The sequence below is a fragment of the Phycodurus eques genome, chromosome 18 (assembly GCF_024500275.1).
Source record: "Phycodurus eques isolate BA_2022a chromosome 18, UOR_Pequ_1.1, whole genome shotgun sequence".
NCBI classification, from domain to species: Eukaryota; Metazoa; Chordata; class Actinopteri; order Syngnathiformes; family Syngnathidae; genus Phycodurus; species Phycodurus eques.
Window position 1 is genome coordinate 7,282,605 of NC_084542.1, and position 17,149 is coordinate 7,299,753.

The window sequence follows — 17,149 nt, forward strand, 5'->3', positions numbered from 1 at the left end:
TAAAGACTTCTTAAGAGATTCTGTAATCTCCTAATGAGCTCATCAACTGCCATCTTTTTTTTCTTTCTGTCCTTATAACTGCTGAGCAGACAACACTTGTCTAATGGTAATTGGCTGACTTACAGCCTTTTACCATTAGTGGGTCAGGACAAATCCACTCCTAATCTAAATAAGAATCCACATTAGAATAATAAAAAAATATCTATATGCAAGTAAGTCAGCAAGATTATGGATGTTGGGCTCTTTATTTCTTTATTGTGCTTTTCCCATACTCCTTTTTTTGCCCTTGCTCAGGGGCCCATGCAATTGTAAAATAAAGTTGGCCTTCTAGTTATAACCTTGAGATCAAATCACATAACAAAGTCCAATTTAAATGAAAAAAAAAGGTCAATGAAGTTCAGACTTTTGCGTTTTACTTCGTAACATAGAGTTGCTGAACCTCAAAAGGTCAGTCAGTGTCTTTCTGTGTTCAGCATTGGTTTTAATGTGTCCAATGTGTGTGTATACAATACTATTTACTGCTTTCTCATATATATTTAAACAGGAAAAGGGGGAGTCGGGCCCAAAGAGAGACGTTGACGGCATGGGTGTGCCAGAGATCAAATATGGCGATTCTGTCTGCTTCGTCATGCATGTGACAACTGGACTGTGGCTGTCTTACCAAGCGCCTGATGCCAAATCGTCTCGTCTTGGACCCGTGAAAAGAAGGGTAAACACACGTCACACTGGGTTTTCACCACACCAAATTATAAACTTTATAAAACTCTTCTTGCAAGACCAGCCTATAATTTATTTTCAAGTTACATACGATGGAACCTCCAATGCCTTTTAGGTAGTCCAACTGGTATTCGACCAAAATCTTCAAAAGATATGCTTCACTTGTTATTAAAGTTTTGATGAATTCATTGTTTTGCAGTTTTAACATTTTACTGTAGTGAACTTCTTTTACATTTAGGATCTGCGATGCAAATTACCTTCCGAGTAGCATTGGTCATTAAGATAGAGTTTCCTATTGATATTAAGAGTGGTTAACATATTTTTTTTAACTTTTGGGAATTTTAAGATTTAAAAAAAAAAACCTGTACTGTTCAAAGTCGTAGGATCACGATGGAACAGATGATTTTCTTCTTATTAATTATTATTATTCTATTTCCTCTGGGATTTTCTTTTCTTTTCCAAATACGATCAAGCTGGAGATGGACCAACTTCTCAGAATAAAATACATTCAACCTTAGAGGTTCCACTGTACAACTGGACTACCCTTTTGAACAGTATCATATTACTATGGTGATAGTAGGCTCATATTACATCTTACTTTACTATCAAATTTCAATGCTCCCAGTTTTAATGCCCATGTGCACATTGAAACATATCCACCCTATCAACCTAATGTGTTACTGTACATCCCAAATTATATTCTGTGCAAGACTCTCGGCTGACGTGAGACAGCAGCTTAGCTAAAATGTTATAAAAGGCTCCACAGTTTTCCAGAGTTTGTTAGTGTGACACGAGGAATGCTGGTCACCACTGGGCACTCACCCAGGAACATCAAACATCTCCCTATGCTGTTGCGTGGCAGTCCCTGAAGCCTTGGCACCATGCAAGGCGCCTGACATGGTGGGCCGTGGGGGATTAGGGAAACCACGATCAATTTACACCAACCTACCCTTCTTGATTTTAGTGTTTGATTACAGTGAGTCAACTAAGAGCCCCACCCACAAAGATGGGCATCCAGAGAATGCATACCTCCCCGAAGGCCTGACAACTGCGAATAATATAGTGCTCTAATTCTATCAATGTATACTTACTATGGCATGCAAAAGTGGCTGTAGATTAGACTTGGTGATTAGTGAAAACATATGTCTAACATGGGCTGCTGATATACAGTATATCCATCCATTTTCTGAGCCGCTTCTCCTCACTAGGGTCGCGGGCGTGCTGGAGCCTATCCCAGCTGTCATCGGGCAGGAGGCGGGGTACACCCTGAACTGGTTGCCAGCCAATCGCAGGGCACATACAAACAAACAACCATCCGCACTCACAGTCACGCCTACGGGCAATTTAGAGTCTCCAATTAATGAATGTTTTTGGGATGTGGGAGGAAACCGGAGTGCCCGGAGAAAACCCACGCAGGCACGGGGAGAACATGCAAACTCCACACAGGCGGGGCCGGGGATTGAACCCGGGTCCTCAGAACTGTGAGGCTGACGCTCTAACCAGCTGGCCAACGTGCCGCATATACAGTATATGTGATTTTATTTTTAATAGTTTTTGCTAGTATGCCTATTATGAAACACTTAAGACACCCATTTAAATGGCATGCAAAAAAAGCTGTAACAGCAAGTGTTAACAAAGCAATACTTGCAATGTATCAGCATTGTTAAAAGTGAAGATGAAAAGCAATTTTGAGACCGATTTTAGCAAGTAACATGAACTCCAAACACATCGTTTGCTTTAACGGGGCAGATAAAATAATGTGTTGGGCCTTGAGTTTGACACCTGTGGTCTAAATACTATGTTTCCTAACATAGGCCTGCCTGCATTCTGAAGGCCACATGGATGACGGCCTGACTCTTCAGCGCTGTCAGCATGAGGAGTCTCAAGCTGCTCGCAACATCCGCAATACAACGTTCCTCTTCACCAACTTCATCAAGTAAGGACTAACGACGTAGCTTTCTGGGAGTTGGAGCACCTCGGTCAGGGATGAGCAACTTAAATGATTGAGGGCACCACAATTTTTGTTAACCGAACCAAATGTATGACAGAAATTCAATTTTAAATAATGACAAAATATCTGCATGTCAGTTTTTTTCTTGGACCAATGTACATTACAGTATCTTAATATATTTCCTGCTCAAATACTTGCATGAAAGATCTACACTTCAACAACAAAGGGTTTGAAGCAAACAAAAAAAATAACCACATACTCTGATTTTTTTTCCCAGTGCAAAGGACTCTCTTACATAAAAATTACCATTCAAAGATGGCAAAAAAAATTAAATGCTGAACAGCAAACGGACATTAAGTACAAGAACTCATTTTGTGCATTTTTTCACCGCAAATATCAAGTCATTCAAAATTTTTATGTTATACTGCATTTGTCCTGCATGACATTCAAAGTCCCCAAATCATTAGGCCTACTCACTTTGTATATGGCAATTCCTCGGCTTTGTTGAAGGAGCTCTGGTGGGTCTCCCCTATCCTTCCACTTGTCTAAGCCACCATACGCATTAGCAACACTATTAAAGGCATTATATATGTCCATGATTTTGGAGGACACAAATTTCATTTGTTCCTCATGCACTATAAATGAACTGTCAACAGTTGTTGTGAAGAAAAACATTGCTGTTTTGTGTACTTTTGATTTGAGAGCGGCAACGACAGCAGCCTTTGACAGCTTCAATATACTTCTTGTGTTTGTTTAACTTGGTTCCCAGCCTGCATTACGCCATGCAATGGTGAACCTTCGCCGTAACAACAATGTTAATCATTAGCGTTCATGTGTGTTTGTTACCCATAGTGCGTTGAATGTGTCTCTTATTTAACTGTCAGGTTACATTTATTTTGCACTTTGTTTTCATCAAAACCTGACAGTGGGCTGCATGCAATACAGTAACCTCCTGGTCAGTTCCATTGTATGCAAAGCTAAGCGTTACCTGGCGCCTCACCAGTTATGCAAGATGCTATCATGCTGTATCCAGTAATTATACGATAAAGCCTCCGTCTTCTCCGATTTAAAAGAGCGTCCGTTTGCCTTGTGCGACTCATCAGCGCCACAAAATCATTCATGGCTGACAGCATCTCTAAGCAGGTACATAGGCTTGCCTTTAAATTTGTTGAACATATAAACTTCTTCCTATTCTTCTTCTCTAATGAAGAACACCCAGTGGAAGCGCTTCTAAGCAATGTCTGCCATCTGGTGGCGCATGGTGTTATTACAACTTCAAAGTGATCAGGTATGGTAGAGGAAACGTGTTTATAATTTTCAGAAATGTATTGAGGGGTCACTCCGATTGCGGGTGCGGGCCGCATGCGGCCCACTTGGCCGCCCGTTGCCCATCCCTACCCCGTACCTAGGTGCTACAACTCATGACAAAAGACACAAAATTTCTTCTGAACCCTTCTATCGTCTCTAAAGGGCTTTGGACGGCACCACGGTAGCTGTGTCTACGGAGGTGGCCGGCTACATAGAGGAGGTGCTACAGACGCTGAATGACCTGATCCAGTACTTCAAGCAGCCCGACTCTGAGCTGGAGCACGAGGAGAAGCAATGTCTCCTGCGTTCGCTCATCAAACGTCAGGACCTGTTCAAAGAGGAGGTGAAGGAGAACCTAGTGGGGCTCGACTTGATTACGCAATGCGTCGTACAACGCTAATGTCTCTCTCTTCGCTGTGATTGCAGGGCAATAACATTAGGCACACCTTTTAATTCACCTTCAAGCAAAATACTGCTATATATACTATATACTGTTCTCACTGTAGTTCTATACTGCTCCAACCCACAGTAATTACAATTTTGTTTAATTAATACCTAACTGGCAGTGTCCATTTTATTAGCGCTCATCAGATGTGCGTAGAGGTAAAAGTAAAAGTACTTTCACTCTGTACTTAAGAAGAAGTACCGTATAGATACTCTGGTAAAAGTAGAATTTATGATTCAACTCCCTTACTTAATTATTCGTAAAATGTACAGACTGAAATGTACTTAAATACAAATGTATCCATCGATTTCCTATTTCAGCTGACTTTGGTCTTGTAGCTGACAAGATCAAAAATGTCTTTTTAGATCAGTAAAACTCAACTACAGTTGACTTTGCCCCTCTATTTATTTATTTACTTTTAACGTCGTGTCGTCATCCGTGCAGGTTGAAATATGTAAGGAGCCTTTTTGTGACAGCATAAGAAATAGAAGCTACAGATGTGTGTTTTCAAATGTAAGGCGTAAAAGTAAAAGTCATCAGAAAAATAAATAAGTACATAGACCTGAAAATTCTACTTAAGAATAGTAACAAAGTATTTGTACTTCCCACTATTGAATGTGCAGGTGTGCCTAATGAGGTGCCCAGTGAGTGTATGTGTGCAATACATCTTTAATTTTAGGATTATGGTCTTCAAAGTGATTAGGCGGAAGATCATTTCCATCATGTCCACTATGTTTTTTTGGCTCCAGTACAAACAGTGATTTAATCCCAAAAAATGACACTAATGAAAGAAAAGCAAAACGTTATTTTTATTCAATTGATTATGGATTAATCATGGTTCTGGTCATGCTTTTGTTCCCAGGGCATGCTCACCCTCCTGTCAAAATGCATTGACCGGATGAACCTGTACAACAGCGCCGCCCACTTTGGTGAGATGGCTGGGGAGGAGGCGGGGGCAGCATGGAAGGACATCCTCAACCTCCTTTATGAGCTCCTGGGTAAGTGGACCCGAATGATGGATCTCTCAGCATCATCATCTGTCGACCCTGGCTGGACATGCATAATTCATCTTCCTCTGGCGCATTCGTCCTCCATCCTTTCCTTTTAACTTTTCACACGCTCACTTTTTTTTTTTTTTTGTGTTGCCTATTCCACTCTCCGTTTGCTTCACCTCCATGTCCTTCGTCACTGTACAGAATGTCTGCATTTAGGTCACATTCCTTTCTGAGAGCACTGAGGATATGAAGCAGTCTTTTGCATTTTGGAGCAGCAAATTAATGCCACTGACAAAATGCCAGCTATCACAGGTGCTGACATTAGCCTCCTCTCGTGGGGTCTGTAATGAGTGCTGAATGCTAACCCTAAGAAATTCTTCTTCGGACAACTCTGTCTTAGCTCATTTGTTTCGCTGTCAACAACATCTTCCCACCCTCAGTTCTCCTTGACTGCCCTTGCATTCATCACCATGGCGTCACCATCTTGCACCTGCACACAAATATACAAATACAGCGCAGCCTACTGGCACTGCATACACTGAGAATTATTGTCTGCAAGCATATGTCAGTTTTATTCGGAAGATGCTCTCAGTTTGTACGTTTACAGAGGGATTAACATTGCCCCAAAGTCCTACTGTATGGTGATGATTACTTTTACTAACTGAGCAAAACAAAATCCATCTTAAAATGTAAATGGTGATTTCATTTATTAAGGGGAAAAAGAACAATTCAAAGTTACTTGGCCATGTGTAAAAAAAAGTAATGGCACCTAACCCTAATAGCTACCTCAGCAGCAACAACTGGACTGGCAACGAGTCTTTTACATTTCTGTGCATATATTTTGACCCACTCTTCCTTGCAGAATTGTTTGAATTCAGGAAAAATGCAGGGTTTCCGAGCATAAATGACCTTTTCAAGGTCATGCCCCTGCAATTCAATCGGATTCAAGTTTGGACTTTGATGAGGCCACTCCAAAAGCTTAATTTAGTTTTTTAAGCCATTCAGAAGTTAACTTGCTGGTGTGTTTTGAATCGTTATCCCGCTGCAGAGCCCAAGTGCGCTTCAGCTTGAAGTTACAAACTGATGGCTGAAGATTATCCTTCAGGATTTTCTGTTAAAGAGCAGAATTAATGGTTCCATCAATCACAGCGAGTTATCCAGGTCCTGAAGGAGCAAGCAGCCCAAGACCATCACACTACCACCGCCATGTTTGACTGTTGGTATGATGTTCTTTTTCTGAAATGCTGTGCCAAATTTACACCAGAAGTAACAAGACACATACCTTACAAAAAGCTCAACTTTCATCTCGGCAGTCCATAAAATATTCTCCCAAAAGTCTTGTTTTTTTGCAAAAGTAAACCGAGCCTTTATGTTCTTTTTGCTCAGCAGCTGTTTTCGCCTTGGAATGCTGGCGTGAATGCCATTTTTTTCCCAGTCTATTCTTTATTCTGTCATGAACACTGCCCTTAACTGAGCCAAGGGAGGCCAGCAGTTCTTTAGAAGTTGTTCTGAGTTCCTTTGTGATCTCCTGGATGAGTCATTGCTGTTCTCTTGGGGTAATCTTTGAAGGCCGGGCGGTTCACCACTGTTACATGTTTTCTCAATGTGAGGATAATGGCTCTCCCTATGGTTCGCTGGAATCCTAAAGCTTTAGAAATTGCTTTTATAACCCTTTGCAGATTGATAGAGGTTAATTACTTAATTTATCTTTTGTCTGACTTGATTTTGTTGGGAAAAATGCTGTTTAAGTGATTTTTTGATTGAACAGGTCTGGAGGTAATCAGACTTGGGTGTGATCAGTGAAATGTAAACAAAAATTATGATGAATTATGACAATTATGATTAATTCATGGTTTAACAAGGTGGGTAATTACTTTTTCACACAGGGCCAACTAACTTTTTTTCCTTAATAAATTAAATCACCATTTAAAAACAGTATTTTAAGTTGACTTGGGTTATATTTGTCAAATATTTACATTTGTTTGATGATCCTAAACATCAAAGTGGGGAAACTGTGCCAAGATATAAGAATTTGAGAAGCGGGCCAATACTTTTTCACAGCACTGTATATGGTACCTCATAGCATGATGCTCTCAAGCACAGTACACTTCTGTTGCCCAGAATGGTTAGAGGAAGTGGGCTTTGGTATAGTACGCTTGCTCATGCGTGAGCACATGCACGGACACGCAATGTAGAAATGTAGTATAATCGATGTGACTGGGATTCAACTTATATTAAGCTATAAATGATAACCACCACTATAATAGAAATAAACACAATACACCTTTCTGTGTCTGTGTTGCATCATGAAGTGATGCAAAATGTTTGAGCGCGGGCCAATGGTGGACAGGGGAGGGATATGTTACCGGTTATATTACAGGTATATATATATATATATATATATATATATATATATATTCAGCTTCACTCTGTACTGCCCTTTGTTCGATACTGTATATTCTACATTTTAGGATTACAGTAGGTTCAGTATGACTTAGTCGAGATTACTGCATCATAATGAGAGCTGCTTCTAATATCTGGCCCCACTTTAGTACCTAAATAGGGTAATATATTTCAAATACCTCTTAGTATGCAGTTCGACTCCACTGCAAATTACAATGATGCCTAAAAGTGAAAATATATATCCTTCATCATTCTGAACATTCATACACACCATTCCAAATTTTGCTGGTTGATTTTCTTTGAAATATATTTTGTTATTGCTCAGCTGCACTAATTCGTGGGAACAGGAACAACTGCACCCAGTTTTCTCGGAACCTCGACTGGTTGGTCAGCAAACTGGAAAGACTTGAGTCATCATCAGGTATAAAAGTATTTTATTTTGCCGCTTTTAAGATTATCTATGAAATAGAAACTATAATCCAAATACAACTGGGTATGCATCTCTTCATATAATGACAATGTAATTTCTTTCTAGGCATCCTGGAAGTTCTGCACTGTGTCTTGATTGAAAGTCCCGAGGCTTTGAACATCATCCAGAGAGGACACATCAAATCCATCATCTCTTTGCTGTACAAACACGGACGCAACCACAAGGTGTCAAATGACTGCATCTTATTTGGTTAAGTTTAAGTTTATTGGGAATTCAAAGTTTGACAGTAAATCTCCCGACTGAGCCTTTAATTCCCTTTGCTTTCACTCGCCGCCTTGTGACAATAACAAAACTAAAGCCAGTACTTAGCCAATTTAGCCTGAGAAACAATTTGTGTTACTTTACTGAACAAGTCAAATCCAATAGTTCAAGGACAATTGAATCAGGATTGTTGTTTTTATCTGAACTCTTCGTCTCATTTGAAGTTCAGCTGTGTAACCTTTTGTGAGGACAAGATTCTTCAAACAATGAAAAACAACTATAAATATTCTTTTAAAATCTTTGAGTATGACCTCGAATGAAGTTAATTTATGGAGGTTATTTATACAACATATTGTCTTCATTGTCTTTCAGATTCTGGACATCTTGTGCTCCCTCTGCGTATGTAACGGTGTGGCTGTGAGAGCCAATCAAAATTTGATCTGTGACAACCTGCTTCCCAAAAGGGACCTGCTTCTTCAGACCCGACTAGTCAATGATGTTCATAGGTATGTGAAGAAAATCTTTTTTTTTTTTTTTTTTTTTTTACTGAAATCAGGGCTTGTACAGGTGATTGAACCTCTTGTAAATGCTTGAATGTTATATTAATTTGATTGAAATTTATTTTAAGATACAGTACCTGCACATGAATTTATAACTATTTTAAGTAGGGATGCACCAATACCACTTTTATCAGACTGACTATGAGTACAAGTACTTACATTTGAGTACTCGCGGATACTAATTACCGATACTTGATAATGCCATTCCGTTTGGCAATTGTGATGAAAAGGTGTTTTGTTTTAATCGAATGCTGCTAAAAAACTAAATTTTCTTGAACATTGTACAAGTTTCACTCAAATATAACACTTGTTAAAGTAACAAACGTAATAGAATAGCCAGGTGCCCCTTCACCAATATTTTTACCTTGAGGAAAGATAAAATATATCTTTTTTCTTTGATTGTCCTGTGGTTAGAGGAAAGGCTTTTGTGTTTTATCCCAAATAAGACAGTTGAAGTCCATTGTATTATGCCTCACACTATGTACTGTATGCATCTGTTTTCACTTCAAGCATGAGGCCTAACATCTTCTTGGGTGTGGCCGAAGGCTCTGCCCAATACAAAAAGTGGTACGTCGAGGTGGTGATCGATCAGGTGGACCACTTTGTAACGGGTGAATCCACCCACCTGAGGGTGGGCTGGGCTAACACGAAAGGCTACGCCCCGTATCCTGGTGGAGGCGAGGGATGGGGAGGCAACGGCGTGGGCGACGATCTCTACTCTTACAGCTTTGATGGTCTTCACCTCTGGTCAGGTGGGACTCTTCACTACCACTGGCTTATTGTACACATGGCAAATGCACATTTTTTTGTTTGGCTAAAGTTTAAAATGAAAGTAGTTTCAAGGGTTCACTTATTCTACATGTTCAGTGTCCAGAAAGTGACCTGCTTTACACAATGAGTAAAAGAGCACGAAAAGAACGCGGACCTCTGCCAAGGCTTTAAAGCAAAGTGGATATTAGCTTAATAAAAATTTAAAAGGTATTAATAAAAATTAAGCATAAAAATGGAAGAAATCATGATTATTTCCAACAATAACACAACAATTCCGAACTTATCTGTCCATTTTCGATAAATTCAAATTTGGATTGTATGACTCTCCTGCCTAACCACCCATCTCTCCTCTTGTTTAGGTCGCATCCCACGGGCGGTGGCCTCTATTAACCAGCACCTGTTGACCTCAGATGACGTGGTTAGTTGTTGTCTGGACTTGGGCTCCCCCAGCATGTCCTTTAGGATCAACGGGCAGCCTGTGCAGGGCATGTTTGAAGACTTCAACACGGATGGATTCTTCTTTCCTGTCATCAGCTTCTCTGCTGGTGCCAAGTATGTTTCACTGGAAAGTCACCAAAAGAAGGCAAAGTGGGTGAAGTCTGCTTAATGGCTTCCTTTCCACTGGGGCATTATTACGTAATAGCAGATGCGTGTTAAGTGCTATTTGCTGAAGTTGAGTCCCAAACATTGAGTAGAGACAAAAACCCACAGTGAAGGGGAGTCTCATATTTTCTTGCGTAATGTCACGTAGTGTTATGTCACCTCTTGCTTCACCAGAGTGCGTTTCTTGTTGGGTGGACGGCATGGAGATTTCAAGTTCCTACCCCCAGCCGGTTACTCTCCGTGCTATGAGGCGCTGCTGCCAAAGGAGAAGATGCACGTGGAGCCTGTGAAGGAGTACAAGAGGGATCACGAAGGAGTCCGAGACCTGTTGGGAACAACCCAATTTCTTTCCCAGGCCTCCTTCATCCCCACTCCGGTTGACACCAGCCAGGTGAGGGGACTTCTATGCTCATAACGCATTTAATCCCATTGGTGCTAGTTCAGCATCTTTAATATGTACTATCATTTTAATGTTGTGGCGTCAATGTTTTAAAGTGCTTGAGTTGACGAAAATACTATAAAGTCTGCCGCACATTGCGCGATGTAGACAAACACGACTTGGACTGGACCATCACAAAAAATGACAGTTGGCAACTCACACCCGCACTTGAGCGTTTTGATCCATGGAGACCCTGTGATATTAAACTGCCAGTCTTTTGAGTTTCCACAGACAGTATATTATACTGTATTACTTTTATTAAACCATAAAAAGATAGTTCGGCAGTCAAAGAAGAAGCAGTTTGTTATAGAGAGAGGATGTGGGCGAGAATAAAAACCAGCATGGGATATATTGAGAGGTTCAGGTCACTTGAACATACATACATCGCTCGCATTAATTTTGACGAAAATGACTGCAAGCTTTGTAATTTCATCCACAGGTACATATGAAATTATACATAAAGTCACAGTGAGTAATGTTGTAAAACACAACCTATGTTTACTTTATGTACTGTATTTGTATGGCTTGGTGGCGGCCAGCTGGGTCCCGCTATCTTAAAACCTGGAAATGCATTGTTGCCGTGTGTGAAAGTTTATGTGCATTTTGATTGGTTGTAATCTGCGATGTAACTAAATGTGAATCGGCAAAACCAGCGGCCAAGTTATCGGCCACACAGCGAACTAGTTGCTGAACCCCGTACACTGCGCGAGAGGTCACTTGGGTTTGCCCACATCACTCAGTGTATGGCAGGCCTAAAACAATGTACAGTATTTTCACAACATTATGAGAATAATACTAAATAATATAACAAATAGTAACAATATCAAAAGTAAGTTGGAAATGTTTAACTTAAAATGAAACCAGAGCAAATAGAAGGTATATCATCCATCCATCCATCCCATCCATCCATTTTCTGAGCCGATTCTCCTCACGAGGGTCGCGGGCGTGCTGGAGCTTATCCCAGCTATCATCGGGCAGGAGGCGGGGTACATGCTGAACCATCCATTCCCCTTGTCTGTGCAGATTGTTCTTCCGCCTCACATGGACAACATCCGAGACAAGCTGGCAGAAAACATTCACGAACTGTGGGGTATGAACAAGATCGAGCTAGGATGGACGTACGGCAAGGTACACCTGCCGCACAGTGTCACACTGAATACATCACTCGAGCAGAACCGATCTACAACCCTAATTCCAATGAAGTTGGGACATTGTCTTCAACATATATAAAAACAGAATACAATGATTTGCAAATCATGTTCAACCTGTATTTAATTGAATACACTACAAAGACAAGATATTTAATGTTCAAACTGATAAAGTTTATTGTTTTTAGCAAATAATCATCAACTTAGAATTTTATGCCTGCAACATGTTCCAAAAAAGCTGGAACAGGTGGCAAAAAAGACTGAGAAAGTTGAGGAATGCTCATCATACACCTGTTTGGAACATCCCACAGGTGTACAGCCTAATTGGGAACAGGTGGGTGCCATGATTGGGTATAAAAGGAGCTTCCCTGAATTGCTCAGTCATTCACAAGCAAGGATGGGGCGAGGTTCACCTCTTTGTGAACAAGTGCGTGAGAAAATAGTCGAACAGTTTAAGGACAATGTTCCTCAAGGTACAATTGCAAGGAATTTAGGGATTTCATCATCTACGGTCCATAATATCATCAAAAGGTTCACAGAATCTGGAGAAATCACTGCATGTAAGCAGTAAGGCCGAAAACCACCATTGAATGCCCGCGACCTTCGATCCCTCAGGCGGCACTGCATCAAAAACCGACATCAATGTGTAAAGAATATCACCACATGGGCTCAAGAACACTTCAGAAAAACAATGTCAGTAAATACAATTCGGCGCTGCATCCGTAAGTGCAACTTGAAACTCTACTATACAAAGCAAAAGCCATTTATCAACAACACCCAGAAACGCCGCCGGCTTCGCTGGGTCCGAGCTCATCTAAGATGGACTGATGCAAAGTGGGAAAGTGTTCTGTGGTCTGACAAGTCCACATTTCAAATTGTTTTGGGAAATTGTGGATGTTGTCTCCTCCGGGCCAAAGAGGAAAAGAACCATCTGGACTGTTATGGACGCAAAGTTCAAAAGCCAGCATCTGTGATGGTATGGGGCTGTGTTAGTGCCAATGGCATGGGTAACTTGCACATATGTGAAGGCACCATTAATGCTGAAAGGTTCATACAGGTTTTAGAGAAACATATGCTGCCATTCAAGCAATGTCTATTTCATGGAAGAGCCTGCATTATGGAGCGTAAAATACAACAATGGAGACCCCGGACTGTTGAACAGCTGAAGCTGTTCATCAAGCAAGAATGGGAAAGAATTCCACCTACAATTAGTGTCCTCAGTTCCCAAACGTTTATTGAATCTTGTTAAAAGAAAAGACGATGTAACACAGTGGTAAACATGACCCTGTCCCAGCTTTTTTGGAACGTGTTGCAGCCCTAAAATTATGAGTTAATGATTATTTGCTAAAAACAATAATGTTTATCAGTTTGAACATTAAATATCTTGTCTTTGTAGTGTATTCAATTAAATATAGGTTGAACATGATTTACGAATCATTCCATTTTTTTTTTATTGATGTTTAATACAGCGTCCCAACTTCATTGAATTGGGTTTGTACTTCACATGAAATGTGTTTGCCTTTTCTTAATGGTAAAATGTACATATTTGATAGCCAGTATTAGATATTAATCCTATTTTTCCCCTATTTATTTTTCATCCCAGGTTCGGGATGACAACAAGAGGCAGCACCCATGCCTTGTTGATTTTACCAAGTTGCCTGAAACGGAAAGAAGCTACAACCTGCAAATGTCAAGCGAAACACTTAAGTATGGCCCCTTACTAAACAGTCTCACGAAGGCCACTCTCATTAAATGTTGTGTGAGAGCACATTTAGGTGAGAATAAAAGCAATGCTTACAATGACTTGTATCTTCTGAGTGTATTCCAGTATTGATCTTGAAGAAACCTTTGCTTCCAAACTGATCTCAGCCAATTGTTGGCTCCTGTCACACTAAAACATTTGATTTGGCTCAATAAAGTGACCTCGCCTTTTCTCTGGTGCCTCCTACAGGTCCATCATCACATCCAAAACAATTTGCATAATCATTTTATTATGAGCTGGAGTAAAAATGATCCATTTGAAAAGATTGGCAAATGCATCGTAAATTCAAATTCTAACTATCTATCTATCATAATCTAATCTAATCTAAATCTGTTAATGTGATGTTATTTTCAGGACCCTCATGGCTCTTGGATGCCATGTTGCCCAGGTCAACATTCATGCAGAGGACGATCTGAAGAATATCAAACTTCCCAAAGAGTAAGTTAGTATTTTTCACTTTTGTGTTTTCATTTGTAGATTAAAAGTAGGTAAAAATATAAAAATCCCAGCTTCACAATCTTTTTTTAATGGTACATAGTTACAGTTTAAAATAAAGTATAAACTATATTTGCCATAATACACTTTATGATGTACATCCTGGACTGATCACCAGCCAATCACGGGGCAACTATAGATAAACAACCAATTCAATTCACACTTATGGACAATTTAAAGTGAGGAAGGGCGCATGGGGGCAAACGCTTGTGTGAAAGGGACACATTTCATTTAAAAAAAAACAGACAGGACCAGGTCATTTTTAGACGGGGTAAGAAAGAAAAAAAAAGATTTAAAATGTGTATGTAAAATATGTGAAATCGTTCATTTTAAACAATACATTTGATAAATATATTAAGATTTTTTTTTACAGTTAATAGATTTATTTGTTAAATAACAAATTAATGAACTTAATAGTAATTCCTTTTCATTTTTTTTTATCATTAATTATCACATTCAAAACATTCACATTCAGTTATTTTATGAAAATAAAATGAACACATTTTGACCAATTTTTCAGAGAACAGCCGCACAAGCAGAACATGTACAGTACACTCTACATAGGAAGGTCGCAGTCGATATTCAAACCCCCGGCCTCAGAACCCTGAGACAAACGTGCTGCCTACTACCACAATTATTATTTGTTTGTCTCCAGCTACATGATGTCCAGTGGATATAAGCCTGCCCCTCTGGACCTTTCTGATGTGAAGCTGACTGCAGGTCAGGAGGTTCTCGTTGACAAGCTAGCAGAAAATGCACACAACGTGTGGGCCAAAGACAGAATCAAACAAGGATGGACATATGGAATCCAGCAGGTAGAAATCTGTTTTCTCCCCATTACGCTGGCTTGAAGTTGACTTAATGGTGAATGGCATAAAGCTCGTTAATATTCTACTGGCTAATTTAGAGCTAATTGTTTGTTTGTGCCAGGATTTAAAGAGCAGGCGTAATCCTCGCCTGGTGCCATATGCTTTACTTGATGAGCGCACGAAGAAGTCTAACAGAGACAGTCTGAGGGAGGCCATCAGGACAATGGTTGGCTATGGATATGGCATCGACCCTCCAGACCAGGAGGGTAAGAAACTTTGAGAGACTTAATAATACTCTCAGTTAATTAGTTTATTCCATTCAGTGAAGCTATGTCTACATGTATGAATATTTAAAACTACACATATACTCTATCAAACTTCTGTATTTTCCCCCACCCCTGGGTTAAAAAGTTCACAATCACATTTAGAACACATGACAATGAATTTGCAGGTCAAATGTGATGTAACCCTAATTGTAAGGAACTTTAAGCAGAAGGCACACACAAAAAAACAACAACAAGGGCAATGATACAGAAAGCAGCAATGTGTTTTCAGTTATCTAAAAGTCAAAACACATGTTCACGTGTGAGATGCTTTTGATGGTGAATAGAGTATTCCCCTTGATTTTATAAAGCCTCAGAAGGCATGCTGGTCAGCATATGCAGTCATTGAGATAATAAACTACGATTGATTTGTTTCTGTCAATATTTTCTATACAGAATATGAAAACACAATCTAAAGCTTAACAGTTTTTTTTTTGTGTTCTTATGGGGCTAACATGATGTTATTTTTGAATGATTTCTCCTAGCTGTCCACGTGGCGGACAATCAGAGCATTGAGACTCTGCGTTTCTTCCGCGTGGAGCAAACGTACGCCGTGAAAACAGGAAAGTGGTACTTCGAGTTCGATGCCCGGAGTGGAGGCGATATGAGGGTTGGCTGGGCGAGACCTGGCTGCAGACCTGATGTGGAGCTTGGAACAGACGACCAGGCCTTTGTCTTTGATGGATACAAGGTAAACCGCATATTGCGCAATCTCAACCATCAGATTTCAGCTCAGCGCCAATCTTTTTTTTTGTTATCCTTTCTCTCAGTTTTTTTAACATGCACAGATTAATTGAAGACTCGAAATTGACAATAAATGCTAATGTAATTGTGAATGGTTGTTTGAATGTGTGTCCTGCGATTGACCGGCGACCAGATAAGGGAGTAGCTGGTCTCTCAGCCTAATGAGGATTAACGATACAGAAAATAGATGGATGGGAAACACTTTTTTAAAGGGACATGATCACAATGTTTGCTTAGTCTTTTTAATTACTACATTGACAATTGCAACAAAACAATCAACTTTGTTTATTTTCTCAAGGGTCGACGCTTACATGCAGGGAGCCGCTACTTTGGGCATCCGTGGAAAAAAGGAGACGTAGTGGGATGCATGATCAACATGGTGGACAAATCGATGATTTTTACCCTGAACGGCGAACTCCTGATCACCAACAAAGGCTCAGAGCTTTGCTTTACTGACTTTGAAACAGAAGACGGTGAGAGTTCCACACTTGAGTGAACTTTACTTTACCCCTTATGTTATTCAACAACGGGAAAAAAAAGATTAACTTCTAAACACTGTTAACACAGCGTAACAGAATTAGGTAAAAAGTGTTCAGGATGGAAAGACATAACACGTGCATAACACTACTACAATAATAAACTGGTATTTGTTGGTTTTCAAACGGTTGCTTCTTAACGACTAACTGGTAAACAAACGCCCTCCGTCCCCAGGTTTTATCCCGGCGTGTAGCGTGGGCATGTCTCAGACGGGACGCATGAACCTTGGGAAGGATGCCAGCACCTTTAAATACTACACCATGTGTGGCCTCCAGGAGGGCTTCGAGCCCTTCGCTGTCAACATGAACCGAGAGGTCACCATGTGGTTTAGCAAACGCCTTCCCACTTTTGTCAATCTACCCCAGGATCACAGGGATATTGAGGTAATTTCAAGGGGAAAAAATGTCTCCGTTTGTTTGTTGGCCTTATTTATACTGTATGGATAAAG

At 40.2% G+C, this 17,149-nt stretch overlaps 1 protein-coding gene across 1 annotated transcript in view; it reads left to right on the plus strand.

Annotated features, from left to right (window-relative positions):
• Positions 1-17,149, plus strand: part of ryr3 (ryanodine receptor 3) — a 95,393-nt gene that overhangs the window by 29,953 nt on the left and 48,291 nt on the right. Inside the window, exons 13-30 of the mRNA XM_061705160.1 lie at positions 545-709; positions 2,532-2,653; positions 4,139-4,319; positions 5,284-5,419; positions 8,145-8,240; positions 8,355-8,473; positions 8,883-9,016; positions 9,581-9,822; positions 10,201-10,393; positions 10,619-10,835; positions 11,907-12,011; positions 13,635-13,738; positions 14,148-14,231; positions 14,944-15,103; positions 15,219-15,363; positions 15,906-16,111; positions 16,463-16,637; positions 16,876-17,084. Of these exons, the coding sequence (XP_061561144.1) occupies positions 545-709; positions 2,532-2,653; positions 4,139-4,319; positions 5,284-5,419; positions 8,145-8,240; positions 8,355-8,473; positions 8,883-9,016; positions 9,581-9,822; positions 10,201-10,393; positions 10,619-10,835; positions 11,907-12,011; positions 13,635-13,738; positions 14,148-14,231; positions 14,944-15,103; positions 15,219-15,363; positions 15,906-16,111; positions 16,463-16,637; positions 16,876-17,084 (2,793 nt within the window). The remainder of the gene's footprint in view (positions 1-544; positions 710-2,531; positions 2,654-4,138; positions 4,320-5,283; positions 5,420-8,144; positions 8,241-8,354; positions 8,474-8,882; positions 9,017-9,580; positions 9,823-10,200; positions 10,394-10,618; positions 10,836-11,906; positions 12,012-13,634; positions 13,739-14,147; positions 14,232-14,943; positions 15,104-15,218; positions 15,364-15,905; positions 16,112-16,462; positions 16,638-16,875; positions 17,085-17,149) is intronic.